Source organism: Phacochoerus africanus, chromosome 7, assembly GCF_016906955.1.
Source record: "Phacochoerus africanus isolate WHEZ1 chromosome 7, ROS_Pafr_v1, whole genome shotgun sequence".
NCBI classification, from domain to species: domain Eukaryota; kingdom Metazoa; phylum Chordata; class Mammalia; order Artiodactyla; family Suidae; genus Phacochoerus; species Phacochoerus africanus.
This window is the reverse complement of record NC_062550.1, coordinates 69,429,589-69,452,723: the sequence shown is the minus strand read 5'-3', so window position 1 is coordinate 69,452,723 and position 23,135 is coordinate 69,429,589. Positions and strand designations below refer to the sequence as shown.

General features: G+C 51.3%; 1 protein-coding gene across 1 annotated transcript in view; it reads left to right on the top strand.

The window, feature by feature from the left end:
• Nucleotides 1–13,962: 13,962 nt before the first annotated feature.
• The window catches only part of KCNA6 (potassium voltage-gated channel subfamily A member 6), a 34,258-nt gene continuing 25,085 nt past the window's right edge, over nt 13,963–23,135 (top strand). Inside the window, exon 1 of the mRNA XM_047787777.1 lies at nt 13,963–19,239. Within this exon, the coding sequence (XP_047643733.1) occupies nt 14,492–16,099 (1,608 nt within the window). The 5' untranslated portion in view covers nt 13,963–14,491 and the 3' untranslated portion in view covers nt 16,100–19,239. The remainder of the gene's footprint in view (nt 19,240–23,135) is intronic.

Below are 23,135 nucleotides of genomic sequence, written 5' to 3'. Positions count from 1 at the left end.
CCTCTGTTGATGGGCATTTAGGTTGCTGACAGGTGGCTTTTAGCAGTAAAGTAGCGAGAAAAGTAATCAGTATATATTTTAAGCTTCCTCCTATGATGAGCAAGTTAGGTGACCTCTTTTTACTATATCTCATTTAATCCTCAAACCAGCTCAGAGCCACCTTTATCCCATAGGGTACCTTTGTGCAAATTGGGAAAAGATGCCCTTTTTCTGGAAATGAGCAGCCAGGCCAGGATGCACAGTGTAAGTTATGGAACACGGTCTCTCTGTACAGGGTACAACCTGCCAATTTGTGACGACAGCCCTTTATGCTGACAGGGGTACTGTCAGGTCTCCCTTTTCATAAATGAGAAGTTGACAATTGGTATTAGTTAAGTAACTTGTCTGAAGTGGGGGAAATGGGATTTAAACACAATGTACAGCCTCACACCCCAAAGTGAATCTTTGTACCCATTTGCACCCAGGATGCAAGGGCAAGGAGGTAGAAAGATGAAGAAAAATGGAGAAACCAGAGCTTCCACTGTGGCCCAGCAGGTTAAGAACCTGACATAGTGTCTGTGAGGATGTGGGTTCAATCCCTGGACTCATTCAGTGGGTTAAGGATTTGGCATTGCTGTGGATGTGGCATAGGCTGACAGCTGCAGCTTCAATTCGACCACTGGCCTAGGAACTTCCATATGCTGCAGGTGCAACTCTAAAACCAAGCAAAAATGGAGAATCCTAAGGCTTTAGATGTTTAGGGCAAAATTTTATCCCTGGAGTTGTGGCAACCCCAGGTAAAGAGAACTAATTACAGTTATTCTGTCTCTACTTTATGAAAAGTGTTCCAAATATCTCCACATTAATTTGGGAAGAAGAGACACTTTTGCTTCATTTTCAAAGGTGAGAGCACTGAGGCTCTGAGAGGTTAGGAACTACACGCAGGGCCACGTAGCTGCTGAATGTGGCATCTGGGGCAGGGTCCCATGCTCCTTCCATGTAACCTCCGAGAGCTTGTGCTCCACCAGTGGGCAGAGGAGCCCCGCCCTTGCAGTGCGCCCACCCTTCCTCGGAAGATCAGAGGGATGTGCTGGCTAGGGCCCAAGCAGCCCACTTCTTAATACTTTAGAAACCTGACATCGGGCCTGCTATATGCAGGTTGTTTTTTTTGTTGCTGTTGTTTTTTCATTCATTCAACAAACATTGAGTGTCTGTTATTTACCAACTACCCAGTTAGGCACAGGGGCAGTGGTCACAATGTCTGAGGGCTTCAGTCTGACCTTGTCAATCACTCCACACCCCTCTTGTTTCCCCTTTACAATTTGGGGTGCAAGTCGCCTTCGCTCCCTCCCATTCCTCTCAGGGCTTTAAGGGAGCCTGGGTGCTCACGTGGTTTGATTTTCCTGCTAAGTGGGAAAGAGGATCTGGACACATGGAAGGTACCGAAACTTGCAGCTTCCCTTTCCTGTTTCCAAAACGGTGATTTGCCCCCTCCTCTGCCAATTCCTGAGCGGCCCAACTCAGGAATACTGAATGCAGAATTTCCAGAGGGCGTGGGGGCCCGCCCTCCACCTGCCCCCAGCCCCTCCATTCTTCGTCTCCCTGCTTTGGACCAGAGATTGAGAACAGCTTCTGTGAGGATGTGGGGCTCTTCCCTAGTGCAGGGCCCCTTTCTGGCTTTGGGAAGGACCAAAGGATTTGGCGGGATGCGTTTTTCATGAAAATGGAATTCAAATTGGAACCTTATGTCTGGTTTCTCTGCACCGCGGCGCATGGCTAGAGCGTGGCCCACAGTGGACAGACCCGGATTCCGAAGGTCTGCTGACTCTGATTAGCCAAGCTGAGGTCTTCTCCCTAAAGGAGGGACTTCGTGCGTGTCCTTTTCCTGTAAGGACCCACTTCTGGCGATGAGAGAGTGAGATCCAATGCCCAGCAGTTATCTGTGGAGTGTGTGTGTGTGTGTGTGTGAGAGAGAGAGAGAGAGAGAGTGAGTGAAGAGAAAGCACAGAGGGTTCATTCTGCATTCAGGAGAATTCTGGGCTCCCCTGAGTGCTAACATCCCCCTCATTTCCCAGGAGGTGTTCTGGCCTCACAACTCAGCTGGGTCGGAACCTCTCCTCGAAAACTTAGTAGCTGAGCAATTCTCTGCAACTTACTTGGCTTCTCCGAGGGGTTCAGTCCTCTATTTCTGCATTCAGTGTATCTCAAATGTCAGTTTTCTTTCATTACAGCTCGCAATTCTGGCGCTCAGGAATTCAGAGAAGTCACAGCCACAATGTTCATGTTTTGTATCTGCTCTGTGATGTCTGGGGCATCCGCTGGGATGATTTGAATGGGTGAGACTGGAAAACAGCAGCTAGGGCTGCTCAGGGAGTCTGTGTGTGTGTGTGTGTGTGTGTGTGTGTGTGTGTGTGCGCACACACACGTCTGTATGTCTATACTTTGTCCCCTATTAGACCGTCCTTGGGGTCAGGGACGTGACTATTTTTTTTCCTTTTTTTTTTTCAGTCCCAGATCAGGGACTGAACCCACGCCACAGCAGCACCCCAAGCCTCTTTGGGGACAATGATGCATCCTTAACCAACTGTGCCACAAGGGAGCTCTGCCATGACTATTTCGTTCAACACGCTCTACTCAACACCTAACACAGTACGTGGTACACAGAGGATGCTCAGGGATTATTTGTTGAGTAGATGAGTGACTTCCTTTCAAGTCATGGCCAAGACAGCAGGCGGTGATAGAGTCCGCACAGAGACAACCTCCTCAAGGAGCCTTCTTTTTGTCCCCTCCTTATACATGAGTACTGCCCAGCTCACCCTAGACTGGGTGGAGAACCCCATTTTTGCAGCAAATATAGCTTGAGGCATCCAGGGCTCGCAGATTCTTACCTAGACTGTGGCCTCAGTACTGGGCTGCACCTGCAGGCGTATAAGCCCTATGCTTGCCCAGCTTCAGGACTGAAAAAGAGCCCAGGTGTTCCCATCATGGTGCAGCCGAAACGAATCCGACTAGGAAACATGAGGTTGCAGGTTCCAGCCCTGGCCTCGCTCAAGGGGTTAAGGATCCGGCGTTGCTGTGAGCTGTGGTGTAGGTCACAGACGTGGCTTGGATCTGACATTACTGTGGCTCTGGTGTAGGCTGGCAGCAACAGCTCTGATTAGACTCCTAGCCTGGGAATCTCCATAGGCTGCAGGTGCAGCCCTAAAAAGCCAAAAGACAAAAAAAAAAGAAAAGAAAAGAAAAGAAAGAGCCCAGAGTCAGCAACAGAGACATGAATGGTTTAATGGGTGGGGGAGCTTACCTGTCTGAAGCAAGGTCCCGGACATCACCCCCCTTGCCCCCTCCCCCAGTGCAGCAGATGACGATCAGGACAAGGAGACAGTCTTCACCCCAGGGGTGGGGAGGGGGAGGGGAGATTGCCACTTGTGAGGGGTCACATCAGGTTGGCTCATTAGTTTCCAGGGAAACCAGCGAGGAGCACGCCCCTCTTGCCCCTTTGATAAGCTATTCTGAGCTGGGGCCTGGGGCAAGTACGTAGGATGTCAGTCATGAGCACAGGGTGTAGGTGAAGCAGGCACTGGTCCAGCAGGGGATGTACAGAGAGCAAAAGCGCAGCCATCTTTTTCTTTTCTTTTCTTCTCTTCCTTCCTTCTTTCATTCCTTCTTTCCTTCTTCCCTTTCTTCTTTCTTTCTTTTCACTTTCTTTCCTTCCTTCTTTCTCCCTCTCTCTCTCTCTCTTTCTTCATGGCTTCACCTGCGGCACATAGGGACGTTCCCAAGCTAGGGGTCAAATCGGGTCTGCAGCTGAGGCTTACAGTCATGGCAGCACCAGATCCACGCTGCATCTGTGACCGATGCTTTCAGAAATGCAGATCCTTAATTCACTGAGTGAGGCTAGGGATCGAACCCACATCCTCATGGAGACAGCATTAGGTCCTTAACTCGCTGAACCACAACGGGAACTCCAAAAACAGCCATCTTGAGTGACCGGACCATACACTAGGCTAATAGAAAATGTGTGCATGAACTCATCTGAGCTTTTCAGATGAACAGGTTCTGGGAATAAATGAGAGACACAGAGTACTTTGAGATGACAAATCTGCTGGAAAAGTCTTCTTGTGAAAAATATAATTTTCACGAGATCCTGGCTGTCCCTGTGAGATCTTTCATCTTCCCCTTATCCTCAGACGAGCACATTCCCACATGGAGTGAGGCAGGGATGCGGGGGAATATATGGGGAGTGGTACCTGAGGGGTGAGATTATCTGTATCCTCTCCGCCTCTGTGGCTGCCTGCCCTGCAGCTAGTAGCACACATCTTCCTCGGCATCACCTCCAAGAATCAGGTCCTGGGCTGACCAGGAGGGGTTCCTAGAGGCCATTCCCTGGCCCCCCAGCCCTGCCCAGGGAAGGACCTGGTGGGTGATGCCTGGGATCGCACTGCGAGACCGATGTTGGAAGACAGCTCCCCTGAAGAGTTGCTGAGGCTGTTGCTTTTGGAAAAAATAGAGTTCTTTCTGCCCACAGTGAGCAGACACCCAGAGACCCTCTGAAATGGCATAAACCTAGGATTAGGAGCACATATCCAGAGTCTGAGGGTTAATATATATATATATACGTATTATGGTTAACATATATGTTATATCCATGTACATATATGGATTATCATTTACTTTGGACCCCAGAGTCTTCTTGTATAAACCCCTCACTGCACAAACGAGAAAACCAAGGCCAGGGAAGTGAGGGGATCTGGGCTGAACACTGGGCACCCCAGACCTGGAAGTCGGGTTCCCTGACTCTGATTTGGGTGCTCGAGGCTCTGGGTATGACCGTCCTTTGCAAAGTGAGAAGCTCCATGCGCCAGTGAGGGCATCATTCGTGTCATGACAAACACGTGTCCCTTGGGCCCTTGAATGGGAAAGGGAAACGGAGACAAAACAGCCGGCATCTCGGCTCCTCTCCCCCGCACCCCTCCCACCCCACTCTCTGCAGAATGTCCCTCCTCTTCTCTGGACTCTGGTCCCCTTGTTGGTGTCCTGAACCCTGGCCTGGGTGGGAATAACACGCACTTTTCAGAAAAGGGTCTGGAGAAGGAAGCTTGTGAAGGGTCCTTGGTGAGCCTTTGACGTCTTAGAAGAAATGAACAAAGCACGGAACCCCTAAGAGGAGAAGTGTGAGTCCCTGTCCACCCATGTCCCTTTCAGCCGCCACCGAGGCCCCCCAACCTCCAGGAGGTCCAGCTGTCCTGGGCAGAATGCTGGGATCCGAGCCTGGCATCCAGCATCGCGTCCCCTGTGATCAGAGCCTGGCCGCCTCTGTGAATTATGTCCAGAGGGAATTGAGGTTCTCCTCACCCCAGGCCATTTCCAGGCTTCCTGAACCACCAAGAGCCCTGTGAGGAGGAATGAATATTTTATAAAAGGCCATCAGACATAATTCATTCCTTTGAGTGAATAAGAGACTGTAGTTAAAAAAGAGAAGTTCCCATCAGTGGAACGGGAGTGTTGCATTATTTAGCCCCAGCCCTTATATTCCATCAGGACCGCAGAAGATCCAGAACGTGAAAGCCACACTCTTAGTTCCTCAGGAAGAGAAGCAGCATCTTGGAGGCTCAGCAACATCCGCCCTGAGACTCACTGGGCAAGGACAGTGGCTCTCTGTCTGCGGCAAGCTTGGGGGGGAGGGTGACACAAATGCTTAGGCCGGGACCAGGCACCAGCTGCCCCAGCCTCAGCGGAAGCTTCCATCTGTCTGTGTTCACCAAAAGGGGGAGGGGAGTGGGGGATGGGAGTGGCGTCTCCTCTTTCTTTTCAGGGAGTAGGGGAGAGCCGTGCTGGTGGCAAACAGAAGTTCCGGGGCCAGGAATCAAACCCCCGCCACAGCAGGGACAATGCCAATCTTTAAGCTGCCGAGCCACCAGGGAATTCCCAGAGGCTCCTCTAAAGTCCTGTTGGGTCATCTGAAAAAGAATGCAGTTAAGGACGGCAGCGTTCAGGGTCACTCTTTGGTTTCTAAGATTTAATTTTCTCAAAATTTTTGAAAATTCAACAGCACACAGATCTCTCAATATGTAAAGTCTGGTGAGAAATAGGGTTCCATGGGTCCCTCCGTTTGGGAAACATCGTGTTGAATGGTGTTAAGGAAGGTTATCAGCCACTTTACTATCCTAGTGTCGTTTGTGAAGCTCTTTGAGACAAAGTATTGGATTCCCAACTCATTTACGAGGGAAACATGAGTGTGTGTGTGTGTGTGTGTGTGTAGTACCTATTAAAATAAAGCAAAGCTCGATTTGTGTAGAGCTCAGTTTGGGAATGAAGAACAAAGGGTCAACAACATGAGCTCTGGACCCAAGCTTGTATTTGAAGCCCGCCCTGGTAGTTCTGCAACCTGGACAATTATTCCACTTCTGTGTCTCAGGGTTCTCATGTTTACAGGGAGGTGAGGAAAAGCAGCTCTTAGGAAAGGGCTTGGAATACAGCAAGCTTTCACTTGATGCTTATAGTTAGCGATTACTTTATTAGGTAAATATTTCTTACAAAGTTATTAAACCAAGGGTACTTACAAGGTTTATCATGAAGATTTAGCCACAGTCTAGGATCCCATTGGAGATGTCAGCTAAGGCGCAGGAATCAGACACCAGATTGTCACCACTTCAGTGGCACAAAGGTAGGTTAGAAAATGGACAAGGAAGAGCAAAGACTCAGGTCAATTCAAGGTAAACACATGAGAACATCTCTGCATAGTGATACGGTGGGGAGAGATTTGTGTAGAGCTCAGTTTGGGAATGAAGAACAAAGGGTCAACAATAATACATTGAACCAGAGAGTTGGTCAAAATTAAGCTATTAAAATGAATTTCATGATGTACGTTCCATTTTTTTTTCTTATAGTCACAGAAAATAGAACATTAACGACGTCTGCTGTGTTGTATCTCCAAGCAGGAAAACAAGTAAGTGTACCGGTCAGGAAAGGCAAGGTTAAGCTATAGTCAGAAACATCCCATTCATTTCAGTGGGTTCTGTTGAAAGATTATTTACTTTTCGGACTCCATGTTCATCACTGGTATTCTGGGGGCCCAGACTGATGGAGCCGCCACCTTCTCAAGTGCTCTGGATCATGATGGCAGAGGAGAAAAGTTGGGCTAAGTCAGTGCTGTGGGCCAGATTCCACCCAGGTCATAACACGTCAGCTGGAACCAGTCATGTGACCCCGCCCGACAATACGTGAACCAGGAAGGATGCAATACTACCCTGAGTTCAGAGGGAGAGAACTGGAAATATCCGGTAAATAGCAGCTATGATGACCATCCTTCACCCTCCTGATCACGAAATGTTTGAACCTCAGAGGCAAATACACTTACTCTCTAAGGGAGACAACCCAAAAGTCTTTTCCAAGGTCAAAGTCTAGGCTCTCCAGTGGTGTGCAGTCTTTGTTCACAGAGGAACATATTCTGGTCCCTAAATCAATTATGGATATGGCTTGTCCTAGATCAGAAACTCAGGGAACCAAACAGATAATATGCTTTTCTCTTTCCTACAACACAATGGACAAAGGTTGATTTGGAATAAGGTAACCCTAATAAATATTCCCTTTCAGAAAGGGGAGAGATGGAAGCAGTATAGCCATCACTGGACCATGGAGGTTCTAATTTAGGCCCTCATCTGGCTGTTTGGAAGGGGTTCCTAGCCCACAGTGCTCTGTCCCCTGGCTTCTCCTCCTGGAATATTCCTTTTTCTCTGCCATCTTCTTTGGTCCTATCTGAGATGGGCATTGCCAGGCGTATGCTTCTTGGAGACTGGGCAGCTTTCTCTGCCTGCTTCTTGATGATAGATATTTAGGGGCCCAAAAGCTGTTTCAAGTCTTGAATAGGCATGAATGGGTTGGTCCAGGTGCGGGTTGCTTTGGCAGTATGACTCATGTAAATCACTTAGGCTTTCTCCTCTCTGTCCAGGCAGTTCTCTGTGCCATTAACCGCACCCATGGTCCTTCTCGAGACCAACCTAACAGTGGATAATTTGAGGCTACTGACTTTCTGTGGGGGGTTATACACCTCTATTTTCTTCCCTCCTCCCATGAACCATTTTCTCTAATTCATAACTATCTTTTTCGGAAGCCACAGCTTTAATTAGGTTTTTGCTCTAAAACACCTTATTTCATTCAGAGGTACCAGCAGTGGGCATGATTGCCCTATGATGGATTTGTTCCATGAGAACCCAAGCCTGAGTCCTAATCAGCCCTTCTTGCACAGAGGTCTTTTAAGTTTTGTTTACTCCTGAGTGCGGATGATCAGCAGTTGCCTGGGCCAGCCCTGAACACTGTCACATTTCTGGACCTTCTCTTGTTCATTTCATTTCTGCTCGCCAAGAGTAGCCACCATGAAAGGCTAACAATCTCTTTTCTGATTTTCTGCTGTGGTGCGATGGGATCGGCAGTGTCTTGGGGATACTGGAACACAGGTTTGATCCCCAGCATGCAAACTCTGTATGCAGAGGGGTGGCCAAAAAAAAAAAAAAAAAAGACACACACAACAACCTGTTTTCCAACCTCTTCAAAGATATGCACGTTTTTAGGTACATTAACTGAAATATCTAAATTATCACAGGCAACAATCTTTCAGATGTTTTGCCACTTATAACATGGATTGTCCATAACAGCCTCCAGTAAAATGTCTTCACTGGCCCTCATTTGGCCCCTGAACCAATGTCACAAATTTCAGGTCTTGGTTCTAGCAGCTTCTTCTTTTTTTTAAAAAAAAAAAAAATTATTTATTTATGTCTTTTTGCCATTTCTTGGACCGCTCCCTCGGCATATGGATGTTCCCAGGCTAGGGGTCTAATCGGAGCTGTAGCTGCCAGCCTACGCCAGAGCCACAGCAGCGCAAGATCTGAGCCTCGTCTGTGACCTGCACCACAGCTCACGGCAAGGCCGGATCGTTAACCCACTGAACAAGGCCAGGGATGGAACCCGCAACCTCATGGTTCCTAGTCGGATTCGTTAACCACTGCGCCACGACGGGAACTCCTCTAGCAGCTTCTTGATGCTGGGTTCTATTGTGAATCAGTTTCGATAGACTACATTAGGCGGTGGTAACAAATCCATCCCCAAGTATCAGAGAATTAGAACAACAAATGCTCTTTTCTTACTCATGCCACATTCCTGTTGCTTTACCTGGGGGTCCTGCCTCATGTCACCTCACTCTGGAATCCACTCATCTGTCAGAGCAGCTGCCGTCATGAGGGATGCTGACCATTGTGGGTGGGGGAAAGAAAGCCCTGGAGTCTTTTGCGTTGGTAATTAAATGTTTCGGTTGAGAAGTAACACACATCACTTCTGCTTCCAACTCATTGGTCAGAACTACTTGTCTGGTCCAACCACAGGTGAGTTACAGTGTATAACTCCCCGCCTCCCTGAAAGATAGGGAGGTGGAGATGTTTGGAAAACGGCACCAATGATGCCACAGGAGGGGAATGGGATGCAGAAGCAGGCTGCAAACTCGTAATACTAATAAGGTCTCTTGGGATCCTCCCTGAATGATAAGGCATCCTTAATAGATCTATTCCTTGGCGTGGTTAGTCATTTCCTAGCTGCTGATTTGCACGACACAGATGTCTAATGCACGCCTTTTCCAATGTACAGCTTCACTCAACTGAAAGCTCTTAAGTTTTTCTCTAGTGGATTCTAGAGCATCATTAACTCCATCACCACTTTGTCGCTGATAGCATTACCCTTCTCACCACCCTCCTCCTCCTCATCTTCATTATCATCATCGCCGCCGCTGCCGCCGCCACCATCACCACCATCATCAAAAACTTTTGCTAAGCAGCTAACGATAAATGATGCATATCTACAAGACAGCTATTTGCATTTGTCCTTCCCTTTGTCACTTTGGTTCAGGGAAAGCCTAGAGGAAGGGAAGGGCTCCTGGGACATAGTGTCTTACTCATCACCCTTGTCCCCAACCGTCTACAGTGGAAGCGAGAGAAAGAGAGAGAGAGAGAGAGAGAGAGAGAGGTAATTCTTCTTAGGGAGGGTGTGTGTATACACACGTGTGCACAGGTAGGAACTGAGGGAGCTGCCCACTTACCACCCTTTTCTTCCACAGGGCCCTGTGGGGGACAGGGCAGTGAAAAGAACCTTTCGCAGAGATTACTCATAAGAAACAAGGCTAAGTCTCCCCAGAGGAAAACTACAAGGGTCCTACCGCCGGGGTAGTGACGAGCACATGCATGCGTGAGTCTGGTTGCTCTCATCTTTGAATTCTCTGCTGAAATAGCACGTCCTCACAGGGAACTTGCCCAACCACCCTCTTCAAAGCAGAATCCCCAGGTTCATTTCTGACCTAGCATCCCATTTATTTTCTTCAGAACATGTGCTATAATATGTAAATAGCTTCTTTATTGTTCACTGTTAAATTTTTCTATCTAGAATGAAATGTGTTTATTGCAGGAAAATGGAATCTCGTAAGAACGGTTTGTCCAGATCACTTCGGGATCCCCAGCACCCGGCACGTGGTGGCACCCACTAGCTTCCCAATGAAAGCTTGTTCAATAAATGAATGACCCCCACCATTGGTGAGAGTGTCTGAATTTAGATACTGTTTTAAAAGCCTAGGAGTTCCGGTCGTAGCTCAGTGGTTAACGAATCTGACTAGGAACCACGAGGTTGCGGGTACGATCCCTGGCCTTGCCCAGTGAGTTAAGGATCTGGTGTTGCTGTGAGCTGTGGTGTAGGTCGCAGATGCGGCTTGGATCCCACATTCTTGTGGCTGTGGTGAAGGCTGGCGGCTGCAGCTCCGATTAGACCCTAGCCTGGGAGCTTCCATATGCCATGGGTGTGGCCCTAAAAAGACAAAAAAATAAAAAGCTTACATTCTCATGAAATTGGGGTTCAGTGAACCCTGGGGAAATGTTCACCTATCACTGGGGGGGGGGGCACTGCAGTTTATGGATGGGGCTGTTCCTTTTATCTTCCCTCCTGTGGGAACCAGCATTTCTAAAGGTGTGATTTTTTTCGTTAAGATTTTTATTCTTTCTGTTATAGTTGATTTACAATGTTCTGTCAATCTCTGCTGTATAGCAAAGTGACCCAGTCTCTCTCTCTCTTTCTCTCTCTCTCTCTCTCTCTCTCACACACACACACACTCATATACATTTTTTCTCACATTATCCTCTGTCATGTTCCATCACAAGTGATTAGATGTAGTTCCCTGTGCTATACAGCAGCTCTAAAGCTGTGAGTTAATGCACCCTTAGTATTTGCTTGAGCAGAATGATCTAGAGGCACAGGGCTTTTCTAAAGCTCAGAAATGAGTCTCTTTCACAAAAGCACTAAAAACAGAACTCCGATTCATGAACTTGCTAAAGGGTTTTCCCTCCAGGGGAAGCTCCCCCTGCACAGTGAAACCTCTCCTGGGTTCCTACAGCCTTATGCCTGGTATGAAGGTAACCATAAGCATCGGCTCTGCTTGTGGACTGGCAGCCTTCAGCCAAGTGGTACTCGAAGGGCTGTTGCCACCATCATGTTAGATCGTGCATCCTTCTGGCAGAATGCAGGTTCCTGCCCACGGTTCTCCAAGGTTTGTTTTGAGGAGTTGCTGACTTAGTGGACAATCTCATGAATAATAATGGCGAAGATGAAAACATGCAAATGACTATTTCAATATAAAAACTGACCGCCAAAGACCAAAAGAATCCTGAGAAGGGAGTTCCTGTCGTGGGTCAGCAGAAACGAATCTGACTAGTATCCATGAGGATGTGGGTTCAATCCCTGGCCTCGCTCAATGGGTTAAGGATCCGGCGTTGCCATGAACTGGGGTGTAGGTCACAGACGTGGCTCGGATCCTGCATCGCTGTGGCTGTGGTGTAGGCTTGCATCTACAGCTCTTATTCGACCCTTAGCCTGGAAACCTCCATTTGCCACGGGTGCGACCGTAAAAGACAAAAAAAAAAAAAAAAAAAAAGAAGAAGAAGAATCATGAGCAAGCCAATTTACAACCCAGAAAATAATTACAGATTATTGGACGAGTGTAAAAAAAAAAAGAGTATCTTCGATGTTGTGCTTATTGTAGGTTTCTTTTTCTTTCCTTAAAATGCTCTGTTGTTGTTGTTGCTTTGAATGGAGCAACTTCCTAGTGCAAAGTTTAAATGGCTTAATTACATAGACGGTGAATAAGAAAAGTATTGACTGGGTGACTAAGTGCACCTGCCATTCACTGCAACATGCAAGGAGAGAGGGGAGGGTAGAAACAAATAGGACAAGCAGAGAAAAGAAGCAGAAATGATAGCCAGGGTGAGGGACCAGACCAGAGGATGATGATAAGGTGGGAGCCTGCCTCCTACACGCTCACCCCTTGACCGCTGCCCTACACATGCAGGACGCTTAGTTCCCTACTCCCCCCGCCTGGCTGGGAATGAACCACTGTATCTTTAAAACACTCTGTGCAACAGGAAGACCTCTCACAGGAATCTTGTGGTTTGAGAGGACCTCTATGTATCCTTCCCATCATTATCATCCATGAAAGCTTATCTTACTAATGATCTACACAAAAACCCCTTCTGGCTGTCAGCCAATTTCTTTTGTCCATAACCACCCCAAAAGCGGGGTGGGGGGGTGTGGGGGGGGAAGCGGTGCACAGAGGCACAGAGAAGCAAATGTCAACCCTACCTGGAAGTGGCAGAATGAAAAGATCAGACCAACTGCTCCAGCACCGCACCCCAGCCTGTCTGTACCAGTGATGGAAAACCATAGATACGGTCTCTGGAAGAAATGGATGGAAAACCATTCTCACCTCCTCGCTCCCAGAGATTTAGGGGAAGAGTCTCTACAACAAACTTGGGTCCCTACCCCAAAACTGCCAGCTGGATCTTGGTTGTAACATTAGGAGGAGCAGAGGCCATCTTTCTCATAGGCCTGGGAGGGCTGAGATAGCGCTGGTGAAGCACCTAGAAGGCCTGGCACCTATCAGATGTTCAGGAAATGCAGCTATTAGTTTAATCAACATGCCCTTTACTTTCCCCCCTCCCCCCTTGCTCAGACACCCCAAATTCAATTCCAGGGAGGCTGGGAGCTGATGAATGCGAGGATGTGCTTCCCAGGGCTATGCTTTCTCTGACACGCCACCATCTATTTTCTGGTTCTTTCTTCACTGGGGCTGCCGCCCAAGCTCCCAGGACCCCTTTGGAAAACTTGGGAAAAGCGACCGGTGACTTCCCACCCTTCTCACTGCCATCCCTTTGCAATCCTAGGAGAAGGACGTCCCCCCGCCGTCCCCAGGTTGCAAAGGAAGGCATGGGATTCTCTGCGGACTGACACAGGAGTACAGTTTAAATTGGAAACTCTCAAGAGATCAAAAACGCCTTTAAAAATTTTTTTTTAAGTAGAGATGGGAGAAGCTGGCAAACGAGTTTCCCCGTAAACCCAAGACAAAATATGATTTGATTTTTTTCATTAAATTTCTGGGTGAGTGGAGACACCGAGCTCTGTGCTGGGGGGGGGGGGGCGGGGCGGGGTGTTTTCTTATTGATGAAATGCACTGCGCAGGTCAACTCCATAAACCGAAAAGCGGATTGCGGGGGCGGGGGGGTGTGGTATTAGGTACCTGTGCCTGTTCAGGGGGCCGTGGATGTAGACCTGCAGAAGGGAGAGGCGTGCCAGGGGAGCGCGGGAAAGATTCCGGGAGAGGCGGGGGTGCGTCTGTCTGCTGGGAGCGCCCTGGCTCGCGCGGCCCCTGGCCGGGCGAGGGGTGTGATGCGCGAGTGGGGTGGGAGGGGGCAGCAGGCGGGGCCTGCCACGTCACTTGGAGCGAGTGTGTTGGGAAGGAAGGGCAGAGCGGAGAGCCGAGCCGCTGCAGCTGCGGCGGCTGCAGCGAAGGCTTCAGCGCTGGGGAGGTGGGTCCGCGCGCCCGGCGCCGGGGGCGGCCCCGGGGCCCTCTCGCAGGCCCGCGGCGCGGCTCGGAGGGAGAAGGCGGCTACGGTGGCGGCGGGAACGGCGACCTTGGCCAGCGGAGCCCGCGGTGGCCATAGGGCGGAGGCCGAGTCCAGCCAGGAGTCTTGGCCGAGCGGGAGGGGGGAGCATCTGGCGCTCAGGTCCCAGCGGCGGCCAGGGGTCTGGAGCGGCTGGCGAAGCGCCGCGGGAGCTGAGACTTGCTGACCCGTCCGGAGGGCGGACCCCGGCATCCCGGAGCCCCGGCAGGAGTAGGGCGGGGAGCGAAGCCACGCGTCTTCTCAGGCGTCCAGCTGCACACGCTCCAGGCTGCGGTTCCAGGTACCCTAAGCTCTATCTAGCATCGGGCGCGGATAACTGGAGGCGCAGCGCCGAACCCTCCGCGCCCAGGTCACCTCTCCAGACCTAGCCCTGCAGAGACCTGGGCTTCGGGGCGCAGGGACCGGACTCCGGGTCAGACTGCGAGCCCCACCCAGAAAAGAGGGCGCCGCCGAGAGCTAGGAGGCGGCGCCGCGCTCCGGAGGTCGTGTTGTGGGCGCCGTCCTAGTGGCGGGGTGCGCACGGCGGAGGGGACATGCGGTCGGAGAAATCCCTTACGCTGGCGGCGCCGGGGGAGGTCCGTGGGCCGGAGGGGGAGCAACAGGATGCGGGAGACTTCCCGGAGGCCGCCGCCGGCGGCGGCGGTGGCGGCGGCGGCTGCTGTAGCAGCGAGAGGCTGGTGATCAACATCTCCGGGCTGCGCTTCGAGACGCAGCTGCGCACCCTTTCGCTGTTCCCGGACACGCTCCTGGGGGACCCCGGCCGCCGCGTCCGCTTCTTCGACCCGCTGAGAAACGAGTACTTCTTCGACCGCAACCGGCCCAGCTTCGACGCCATCCTCTACTACTACCAGTCCGGGGGCCGGCTGCGGAGGCCGGTCAACGTGCCGCTGGACATCTTTCTGGAGGAGATCCGCTTCTACCAGCTGGGGGACGAGGCCCTGGCGGCCTTCCGCGAGGACGAGGGCTGCCTGCCCGAAGGCGGCGTCGACGAGAAGCCGCTGCCCTCCCAGCCCTTCCAGCGCCAGGTGTGGCTGCTCTTCGAGTACCCCGAGAGCTCGGGGCCCGCCCGGGGCATCGCCATCGTCTCGGTCCTGGTCATCCTCATCTCCATCGTCATCTTTTGCCTGGAGACGCTGCCCCAGTTCCGTGCAGATGGTCGAGGTGGAAGCAATGGAGGTGGTGTGGGTAGAGGCTCCCCCGTGTCCAGGGGCAGTCAGGAGGAAGAGGAGGAGGAAGACGATTCCTACACATTCCACCCAGGCATCACCCCCGGCGGCATGGTGGCAGGGGGCTCATCCCCGCTAAGCACTTTCGGGGGTTCCTTCTTCACGGACCCCTTCTTTCTGGTGGAGACGCTGTGCATTGTCTGGTTCACTTTCGAGCTGCTGGTGCGCTTCTCCGCCTGCCCCAGCAAGCCAGCCTTCTTCCGCAACATCATGAACATCATCGACTTGGTGGCCATCTTCCCCTACTTCATCACCCTGGGCACCGAGCTGGTGCAGCAGCAGGAGCAGCAGTCAGCCAGTGGAGGGGGGGGCCAGAACGGGCAGCAGGCCATGTCGCTGGCCATCCTCCGAGTGATCCGCCTGGTCCGCGTGTTCCGCATCTTCAAGCTCTCCCGCCACTCCAAGGGGCTGCAGATCCTGGGCAAGACCCTGCAGGCCTCCATGCGGGAGCTGGGCCTGCTCATCTTCTTCCTCTTCATCGGCGTCATCCTCTTCTCCAGCGCCGTCTACTTCGCCGAGGCGGACGATGTCGATTCGCTCTTTCCCAGCATCCCGGATGCCTTCTGGTGGGCCGTGGTTACCATGACCACCGTGGGCTATGGGGACATGTACCCCATGACAGTGGGGGGCAAGATCGTGGGCTCGCTGTGTGCCATCGCCGGGGTCCTCACCATCGCCCTGCCTGTGCCCGTCATTGTCTCCAACTTCAACTACTTCTACCACCGGGAGACGGAGCAAGAGGAGCAGGGCCAGTATACCCACGTCACTTGTGGGCAGCCCACCCCGGACCTGAAGGCAGCTGACAATGGACTTGGCAAACCTGAATTCCCTGAGGCCACCCGGGAGCGGAGACCCAGCTACCTTCCCACTCCGCATCGGGGGTACGCGGAGAAGAGGATGCTCACCGAGGTTTGACTGATGCCTGCACGGAAGACACGGAGCAAACAGTCCCTTCGGGTTTCCTTCTCACTCTCCACTGCTCACCCCTCAAGCTCCAGGTGACTTCCCAACTCCCTCCCCGACACCCGGTGGTTGGTGCCAGGACCACACGCCTGGACCGTCAGCCTTGTTACTTGATCCCTGCAGCATCCAAGGTTTATCCATCTAAGTGACATTTTTGAAATTCTAACGGTGCCATCCATTTGTGCCCATCTTCTGTCACATGGATGAGATTTCCATCTGACCTTCCTTCAAGACTCTGACTTTTCATGTCTGGGACTTAGAAGATCTCTAGGAAGAGTGATGTTGACAGCACAGAAACCAGGCATACCTGGGCCCCATTTCTCCTGCATCCTTGGCTTTGGGGCATGCACCTGTCTTAGTTTGCGGCCACATGGTAACTAGCAGAAGCTGGTGGACCAAAACATGGCTCATCCAGTTGTTTTCCTCCAGTGCCCTGTTCATAGACTGGCCCTCTTGCAGAGGACCCTTGGGAGAGCCTTCAGCTGCACAGCCTCAAAAGCTGTGATTCATCCCTAATCTTGAATGGAATTAGAGAAACTACAGTTACCCTTGGCCATTTGGAGATTGTGAGAGTCAGTCCTGGATCAAAGGGGCCAATGGATTTTTCCAGATGTGACTTGGCACAGTAGACACCAGTCTTTGGTCCTGTCATTCTGATCTCCTGACTCTCTCTGGCTTCCAGGAAGGCTCCTTCTCAGAGCCAAATACTCTTTTGGTGCAAGTGCCTTCCTGCACAGAGAAAGTGGCAAAGGGGAACCACAGAGCCGGGAGAAAACAGCTGAATGGAATCGAGCACCTGGCTCGACTGCTTATCAGAAGAGAGGTGCCTCTCAGACGATGCCGTGTCAGAAGGGCAGAGGAGCTAGCTGCTGATAGCGTATTTATCTCTCACACATCCCCCAACCCTCTCTAGCCACCGCCCCCCCCTTCCTGGAAATTTGACTTAGGATTGCAGTTGAAGGCTTTCTATAGAGACTCCACCTTACACCTGCAGACAGGTCATTGGATGCTAGCGTGGGTTCCCCCGCTCCCATTTCCTGGGAGATGCGAGAGGTGGTTTAGAATAAGGAAGAAGCCTTAGTCCTTTGCTGACAGCTTCACGGTTAGAGGTTTTTTTTTTTTGGCTGAGTTAAGCAAACAGTTGTGCGGCTCAGGCCCTGGGGCTGCAGCCTATGGCTCTAACTGGTAAGGAGCCGGGGTGGTGGGAGTTACCACCTGGACCAAGCCATCTCCTTGTGTCATGAACCCCTCCTTCCCACTCGCCCATGTCCCCTCATCTCTGTCCTCATCACACTGTCATTCATGTGTTGCCTTGATAAACTGTGATGTACTGTTCTGAGCTCTCCCGGGTGCAGTTCGGTAACTGAAAGGACCATTAACCTGTTTTTTCTTTCTTTTTTTAAATTTTGTAATCTAGGCTTGAAGACTCTTTGATGAGGGTTTTTTTAAACAGTCTTTTCTCTAAGAGCCGCTGATGAGGGATGGCCTCTTGAGGGTTTTCCTGAGTGACACTGTGGCACCCGCGGGTGCCTGATCTCTGTCTGCATTTTACCACACTTTACAGGGTAGCTAGGGTGCCGCAGTTCCTCTCTGTGCCTCAGTTTTCCCCATCCATTCAATGGGAACATTCACGTCTGACCCCACCCCTGCCTCATGCCCCCTGGGGCAGGTCCCGGGAACGCCTCAGGGAGCCTAGGGGTGATGCTATGCAAATGTGTGACTTTTCCTAATGACTTCTGGTTCAAGACCCTGTTTCCCCAGCTCCCCGGGGCAAGGCCTCCCCCCTAGACTTCCTGCCTCAGATCCAAAGCCCACCAACCAGCCATTCTGGGCCACGTTAGCCCTGTCACTCCCTCCCTGGCCTCTGGAACTGCTCGTCAGTCTTGCTTCTTACCCTTCGGCAAAGAGGAGGCTGTTTGGATGGATTCAGTGGGATCCTTCCAGGGCCAGACAGCATCTCGGTTGGGAGCGTGGCGTCTCCAAACCTGAAATGCCGTAGGAGATGTTCATGATTCAGACACCTGCTCTGAGGTCCTAAAATGCCAGTTTCCCCATCTCTTCAGTTACCCCTGGCTGTTCAGGGCGAGGAGAAGGGCCCACCCAGAGGCAAAAGGGGGTGCTCCCAGCGAGGGTAAATGTTGGAGCGAGTATGCTTGTGTCTCTGTGTGTACGTGTGCTCGCCCTCATCACCGTTTCCTTTTCAAGTCAGAGTCTGCCCGAAAGTCAAGGGTTTCTGGAGAGCTGGGCTCTCCAGGGACTCTGGTTGCCATAGCAACCTTCCAGACTGTTCTCTCTATCTTCTGCTTTGGGCAGTAAGGAAGAGCATGCGTCTACCTATTCCCAGCTTCTGAATCGGGGACACCTCTCCCATATTGGTTTAGGGGACGGTGGCGCCAGGACGGGGATGCATGCCCTTTGGAACATGGAGGGGGGAGAAGCAGGTCCCCAAAACTTCCCATCTGGACCTTTCTTCCTGGTTTCCCCACCTGGTCCTTGCAGCTGCCTCGTCTCACCACCGAGTCTTCAGAAACTTGAATACTAAGCAACTGCCAGTTAAACCCCTGTTGATATGATCTGTTTGGAAATGGCCTCGGAGGGAACGGGCTTCTGGAGGGAAGCGGGGTCTCGCCAAGGGTCACACTAGTTTTAGTCCACAACAGCCCCATGGAGCGCTCGCGTCCTCAGAGAGAGGCTCCTGCCAGCTCCTCTCCTTTCAAGGAACAGTCTAGCACCTGGGAGGAATCCCAGAGGTGATTCTCCTTAAGACGTCCAAGGAAAACGGACAGGCTGACCTGACCTAGTTTCTCTGGAAGATTTTGCCCATCGCTCTCCTTCTGCCTCTGAGCCGTTTGGTGTGGATCTTGCTCCCTGAGCACCAAGGGGAGCTGTGCCCAGTGCCGCCGTGACAGCTGGGGTGGTGACTTCACAGCTGCCAGCAGAGGAACTCAGGCCATCGTTACACCTGGCTCAGGCCCCACAGGAGCTCCCCGAGGTCTTCCTGGATCCGGCAGGCTGAGCTGAGATGCGGGATGTGCCTCCTGCCTGATCGGCCCCAGGAGAGGAGGGGACAGCTGGCCGCCTTTGCACCTGAGGTAGGTTCTCCTGCTGGGGAATGTCCTTCTGCTTCCGTCCTTTCAGGCCACATGAGAGCAGGGGCGGGGCAGGGGAAGGTGGGAGAGGTGGCTGGAGGAGGATGAAGGCTTTGAGGTCCTTTCCTGAGCGGCCGCCTTACTTTCTCTCTGTGTAGTCTTCATTTCTTTCTTTCTTTTTTTTTTTAATCGAAGCTCCTGGGCCAGGGATCAAACCCATGCCTCTGCAGCAACCAGAGCTGCTACAGTCGGATTCTTAACCCACTGCACCAGAGCAGGAACTCTTTCCATGTATTCTTGTCTCCATCTCCTTTCTCCTCCTCGGTTTCTGCTCCCTCAGTGCTGCTTGCGGCTTGCTTGGCAGTCCTGTCTAACCACCCCTCACCCCTTTTTCTGCATTTCCTCCCCTTTCTTCTTGTAGTCTTTCTCTCTTTCTTTCTTTTCTTTTTCTTTCCTTCTTTTCTTTCGTTCTTTCTTTCTTTTCGTTCTTTCTTCTTTTCTTTCTTTCTTTCTTTCTTCTTCTCTTTCTTTCTTCTTTCTTTCTTTCTTTCTTTCTTTCTTTTTTGCTTGCATCCTGTTCTAACCACCCCTCACCCCCTTTTTTCTGCATTTCCCCTTCCTCTTGGTATTCTATTCTACTCTTTATTCTTGCTGTCGTTATTTTCTTTTTTTCTTTTACGTTCTTTCTTTCTTGTCGGTTCGTTCTTTCTTTCGTTTTCTTTTTCTTTTCTTTCTGTTTTCTTTCTTTCTTTCTTTCTTTCGTCTTTTCAGGGCCGCACCTGCAGCATATGGAGGTTCCCAGGCTAGGGGTCAAATTGGAGCTGTAGCCACCGGCCTATGCCATAGGCACGGCAACGCTAGATCCCAGCTGAATCTGTGACCTACACCGCAGCTCACGGCAACGCTGGATCCTTAACCCACTGAGGAAGGCCAGGGATCGAACCCTCAACCTCCTGGTTCCTAGTCGGATTTGTTTCTGCTGAGCCACGATGGGAATTCCTCATTCTTACTTTCTCTGCTTTTTCCCCCTTCTCACATTTCTGGTTTTTTTTTTTTTTTTTCCCCCCATCTGCTGTTTTAACCTCTTCTTCCTTCTCTGTCTCTCTCCCCCTCCCACCTTCTCAGGGGTTGGGAGGATCTTGAGGCATTTCTGTTGGGATGGCTCTTTGGATTCTAGGACAGCTGTGACCTACGGCGTAGGCTCAGAAGGCTGTTTTCCAGCTGGAGGAACCCTTCCTGCCTTTCCTGCCATCTCAGTACACTGTCCTTTCTATGGCACCCCCCTCTGTGGGCAGGGTCCTGAGCTTCCCTAGCAAGAGGAGACGGCTGTGGGTTTAGAAAATGTCTCCAACAAAATGTCCTGAATCTCTAAGGATAAAATAGAGAAGAGGAGAGAGATGGGGGTGGGGAGGGAGAACCTGATACATTTTGGATAAATACCTTGCTTGCGTAGCCCTGGACTCTGTGCCTCTGGGTCCCCCAGTGCTAAGAAACTTACTGAAAGGTTCAAGACAATGGCACTGCAAAAATTAGGAAATAACCACAGGAAAGAGGAAGGCACGGAGTGGAATCAGCACAGAAAAAGCCTCAATTCAAGGGTGGCCTTTGGAGTTTCTGTCATGGCTCAGTGGTTAACACACCTGACTAGTATCCATGAGGATGCAGGTTCGATCCCTGGCCTTGCTCAGTGAGTTAGGGATCTGGCGTTGCTGTGAGCTGTGGTGTAGGTCACAGATGCGGCGTGGATCCCGCATGGCTGTGGGTGTGGCATAGGCTGGCAACTACAGCTCCGATTTGACCTTGGCTTCCATATACCGCAGGTGCAGCCGTAAAAAGACAAAAAAAACAAAAACAAAAAACAAGGTGTGGCCTTTGAACTGCCCTTCATTCTCTTGAAGGACCTCATACCATCCAGCTGTCTCTCATGGGCACTGAAGGCAGAACAAGAAGCAAGGCACACAAAACCCAGGGGCGCAAGGTGCAGGGGACCCTCCTTGGCAAGATTAAGATTCACACCAGCCAGTCCACAAGGAGGCGTGTGCCTCTCTCTGGTGCAAGTCGTGCAGGTGAAGTCCCACCTGCATCAGACACCAGGACACTTTGGAAGGATGATGGACATTTTCTAAAAGAGGATTGCAGTGATAATTGTACAGCTCTATACGTTAACCAAAAAAGTCACCGACTTGTTAAAAAATAGGTGACATGAGCTAATAACTTGAGAGTTTCACGTCTTGTCTGGGGGATGATTTGGATTTCTAAATCTAGCGGTTAAGCCTCTCTCTAAAGCTGAATATGCACGTGGCATATTCGGGATGGAATGACAGTTTTTTTCTCTGCCACGTGGGGGCACTCTAGAGCTTTCATGCAGTTGCTCCTGCTTTTCACCTCCCATGCCAAGAACTATTTGTTTTGGTTTGTTTTTCATTTTGACAATGAAACCAGTGTGGGATTGACGTGTCCCTTTCTTTGTGCTCTGTAGATAGGCTGAGCCATTTCTGGTCTGTGCAGAGCCTGGTGAGCCTGGACTGACGTAGATAAGCATGTTGGATGTTACTCACTAGAAGACCACGGCAGTGAGCTTGCCCAAGAGGCTTATACCTTGCTGGCAAAAACAAACAAACAAACAAAAAAAGTACACCGCCCGCCCCCCCCCCACGCCAAAAAAAAAAAAACCTTAAAAAAGAAAAAAGCAATCAAAAGCTCACAGAACTGAAAACCGCCCCTCCCCCAACCTCTGCACCTGTAAACTCAGAATTGCTTAAGAAACAGCATAGGTGTTAGTCTCTTGGCCTGGCCTGGCCTGGTCCCCACCCTCCAGCAGCTGATGGCTTTGGTGCTTTGAGTCAACAGAAGCGAGGTTAAGAGTCTTCTCTCAGCTTGTCCTCCTGCACTTTGGTGCCTTCTGCTCTCTGATCCTTCGCCCCCAACCTTGGTGCTTTTCCTCACGTAACACCTTCCAGTCCTGCTGTTTATCATGCCGTCTCTTCCCTGACTAGGCCTTTGCTTTGGGCCAGATTTTGTGTTCCTCCCCCCCCCCCCCCCGCCACACCCGCCCCCCCCCCCCGCCCCCCCCGCCCTCCGCGCCTCCCACCCGCACCAGCATCTCTATGTAAATGCCAAGATAGATTTCCAGAGCATGCTGTCCTCCTGGGACAGTCTGGCTGGAACCACCGTGCTGCCTCTGATTGGTTTTGACTGCGTTATCGCCTGGGGAAGCCAAGTTTGGTCTCATTCGAGCTTGTCAGGGTCACTTAGGCAAAGAAAAAGAAATCCATTCTTGAAATCGAAGGATTTCCTTTCTCCATACTACTGGATGCCAGGTTGCATGGCTCTCTTGGTGCAGGGGGGAGGCTGGCGACTGGGGCTTCGAGGGGCAGGGCGCCTCCCAGGTGCAGGCTGCTGGGAACAAGGACAGATGGGCTCTTCCTTCTCCTGTTACCGTGTCTCCCAATGAACCATGTGCCTGTTCTGGGCTCGAGGTCCCTGTGGGGTCGGAGATGGTCATTTCTTTACCCTTCTTTGGCTCTGAACTCCTGGAGAAAGGAGTTTACACCACCTCTTGGTCCCTTCTTGGTCTTCACCCTCCTTGGTGCCCTAAGGAGGGAGCAGAAGCCTGTCAGTGACCACTTTGGAAAGGTTTTCTGAACAGGGCAGTGACTGCTCGGTCCCAGAACAAGAGGGAAAAAAGAGGGTACACCACAGCAAGTGTCATCACTACTGGTCTCACCTTGGCTGTCACCTAACCTACTCAGGGCCTCCCTGGGGGCAGCTTACGATTTTTTTTGAGCCCAACTCTGAGTTCATCATTGTTCCCATGAGGAGGCTTTTCCTTTCGCCTGTCATGCCCACAGTAGACTCTCTTCGCCTGGCCCTAGAAAACATCGTGAAGCCTGAAGTGG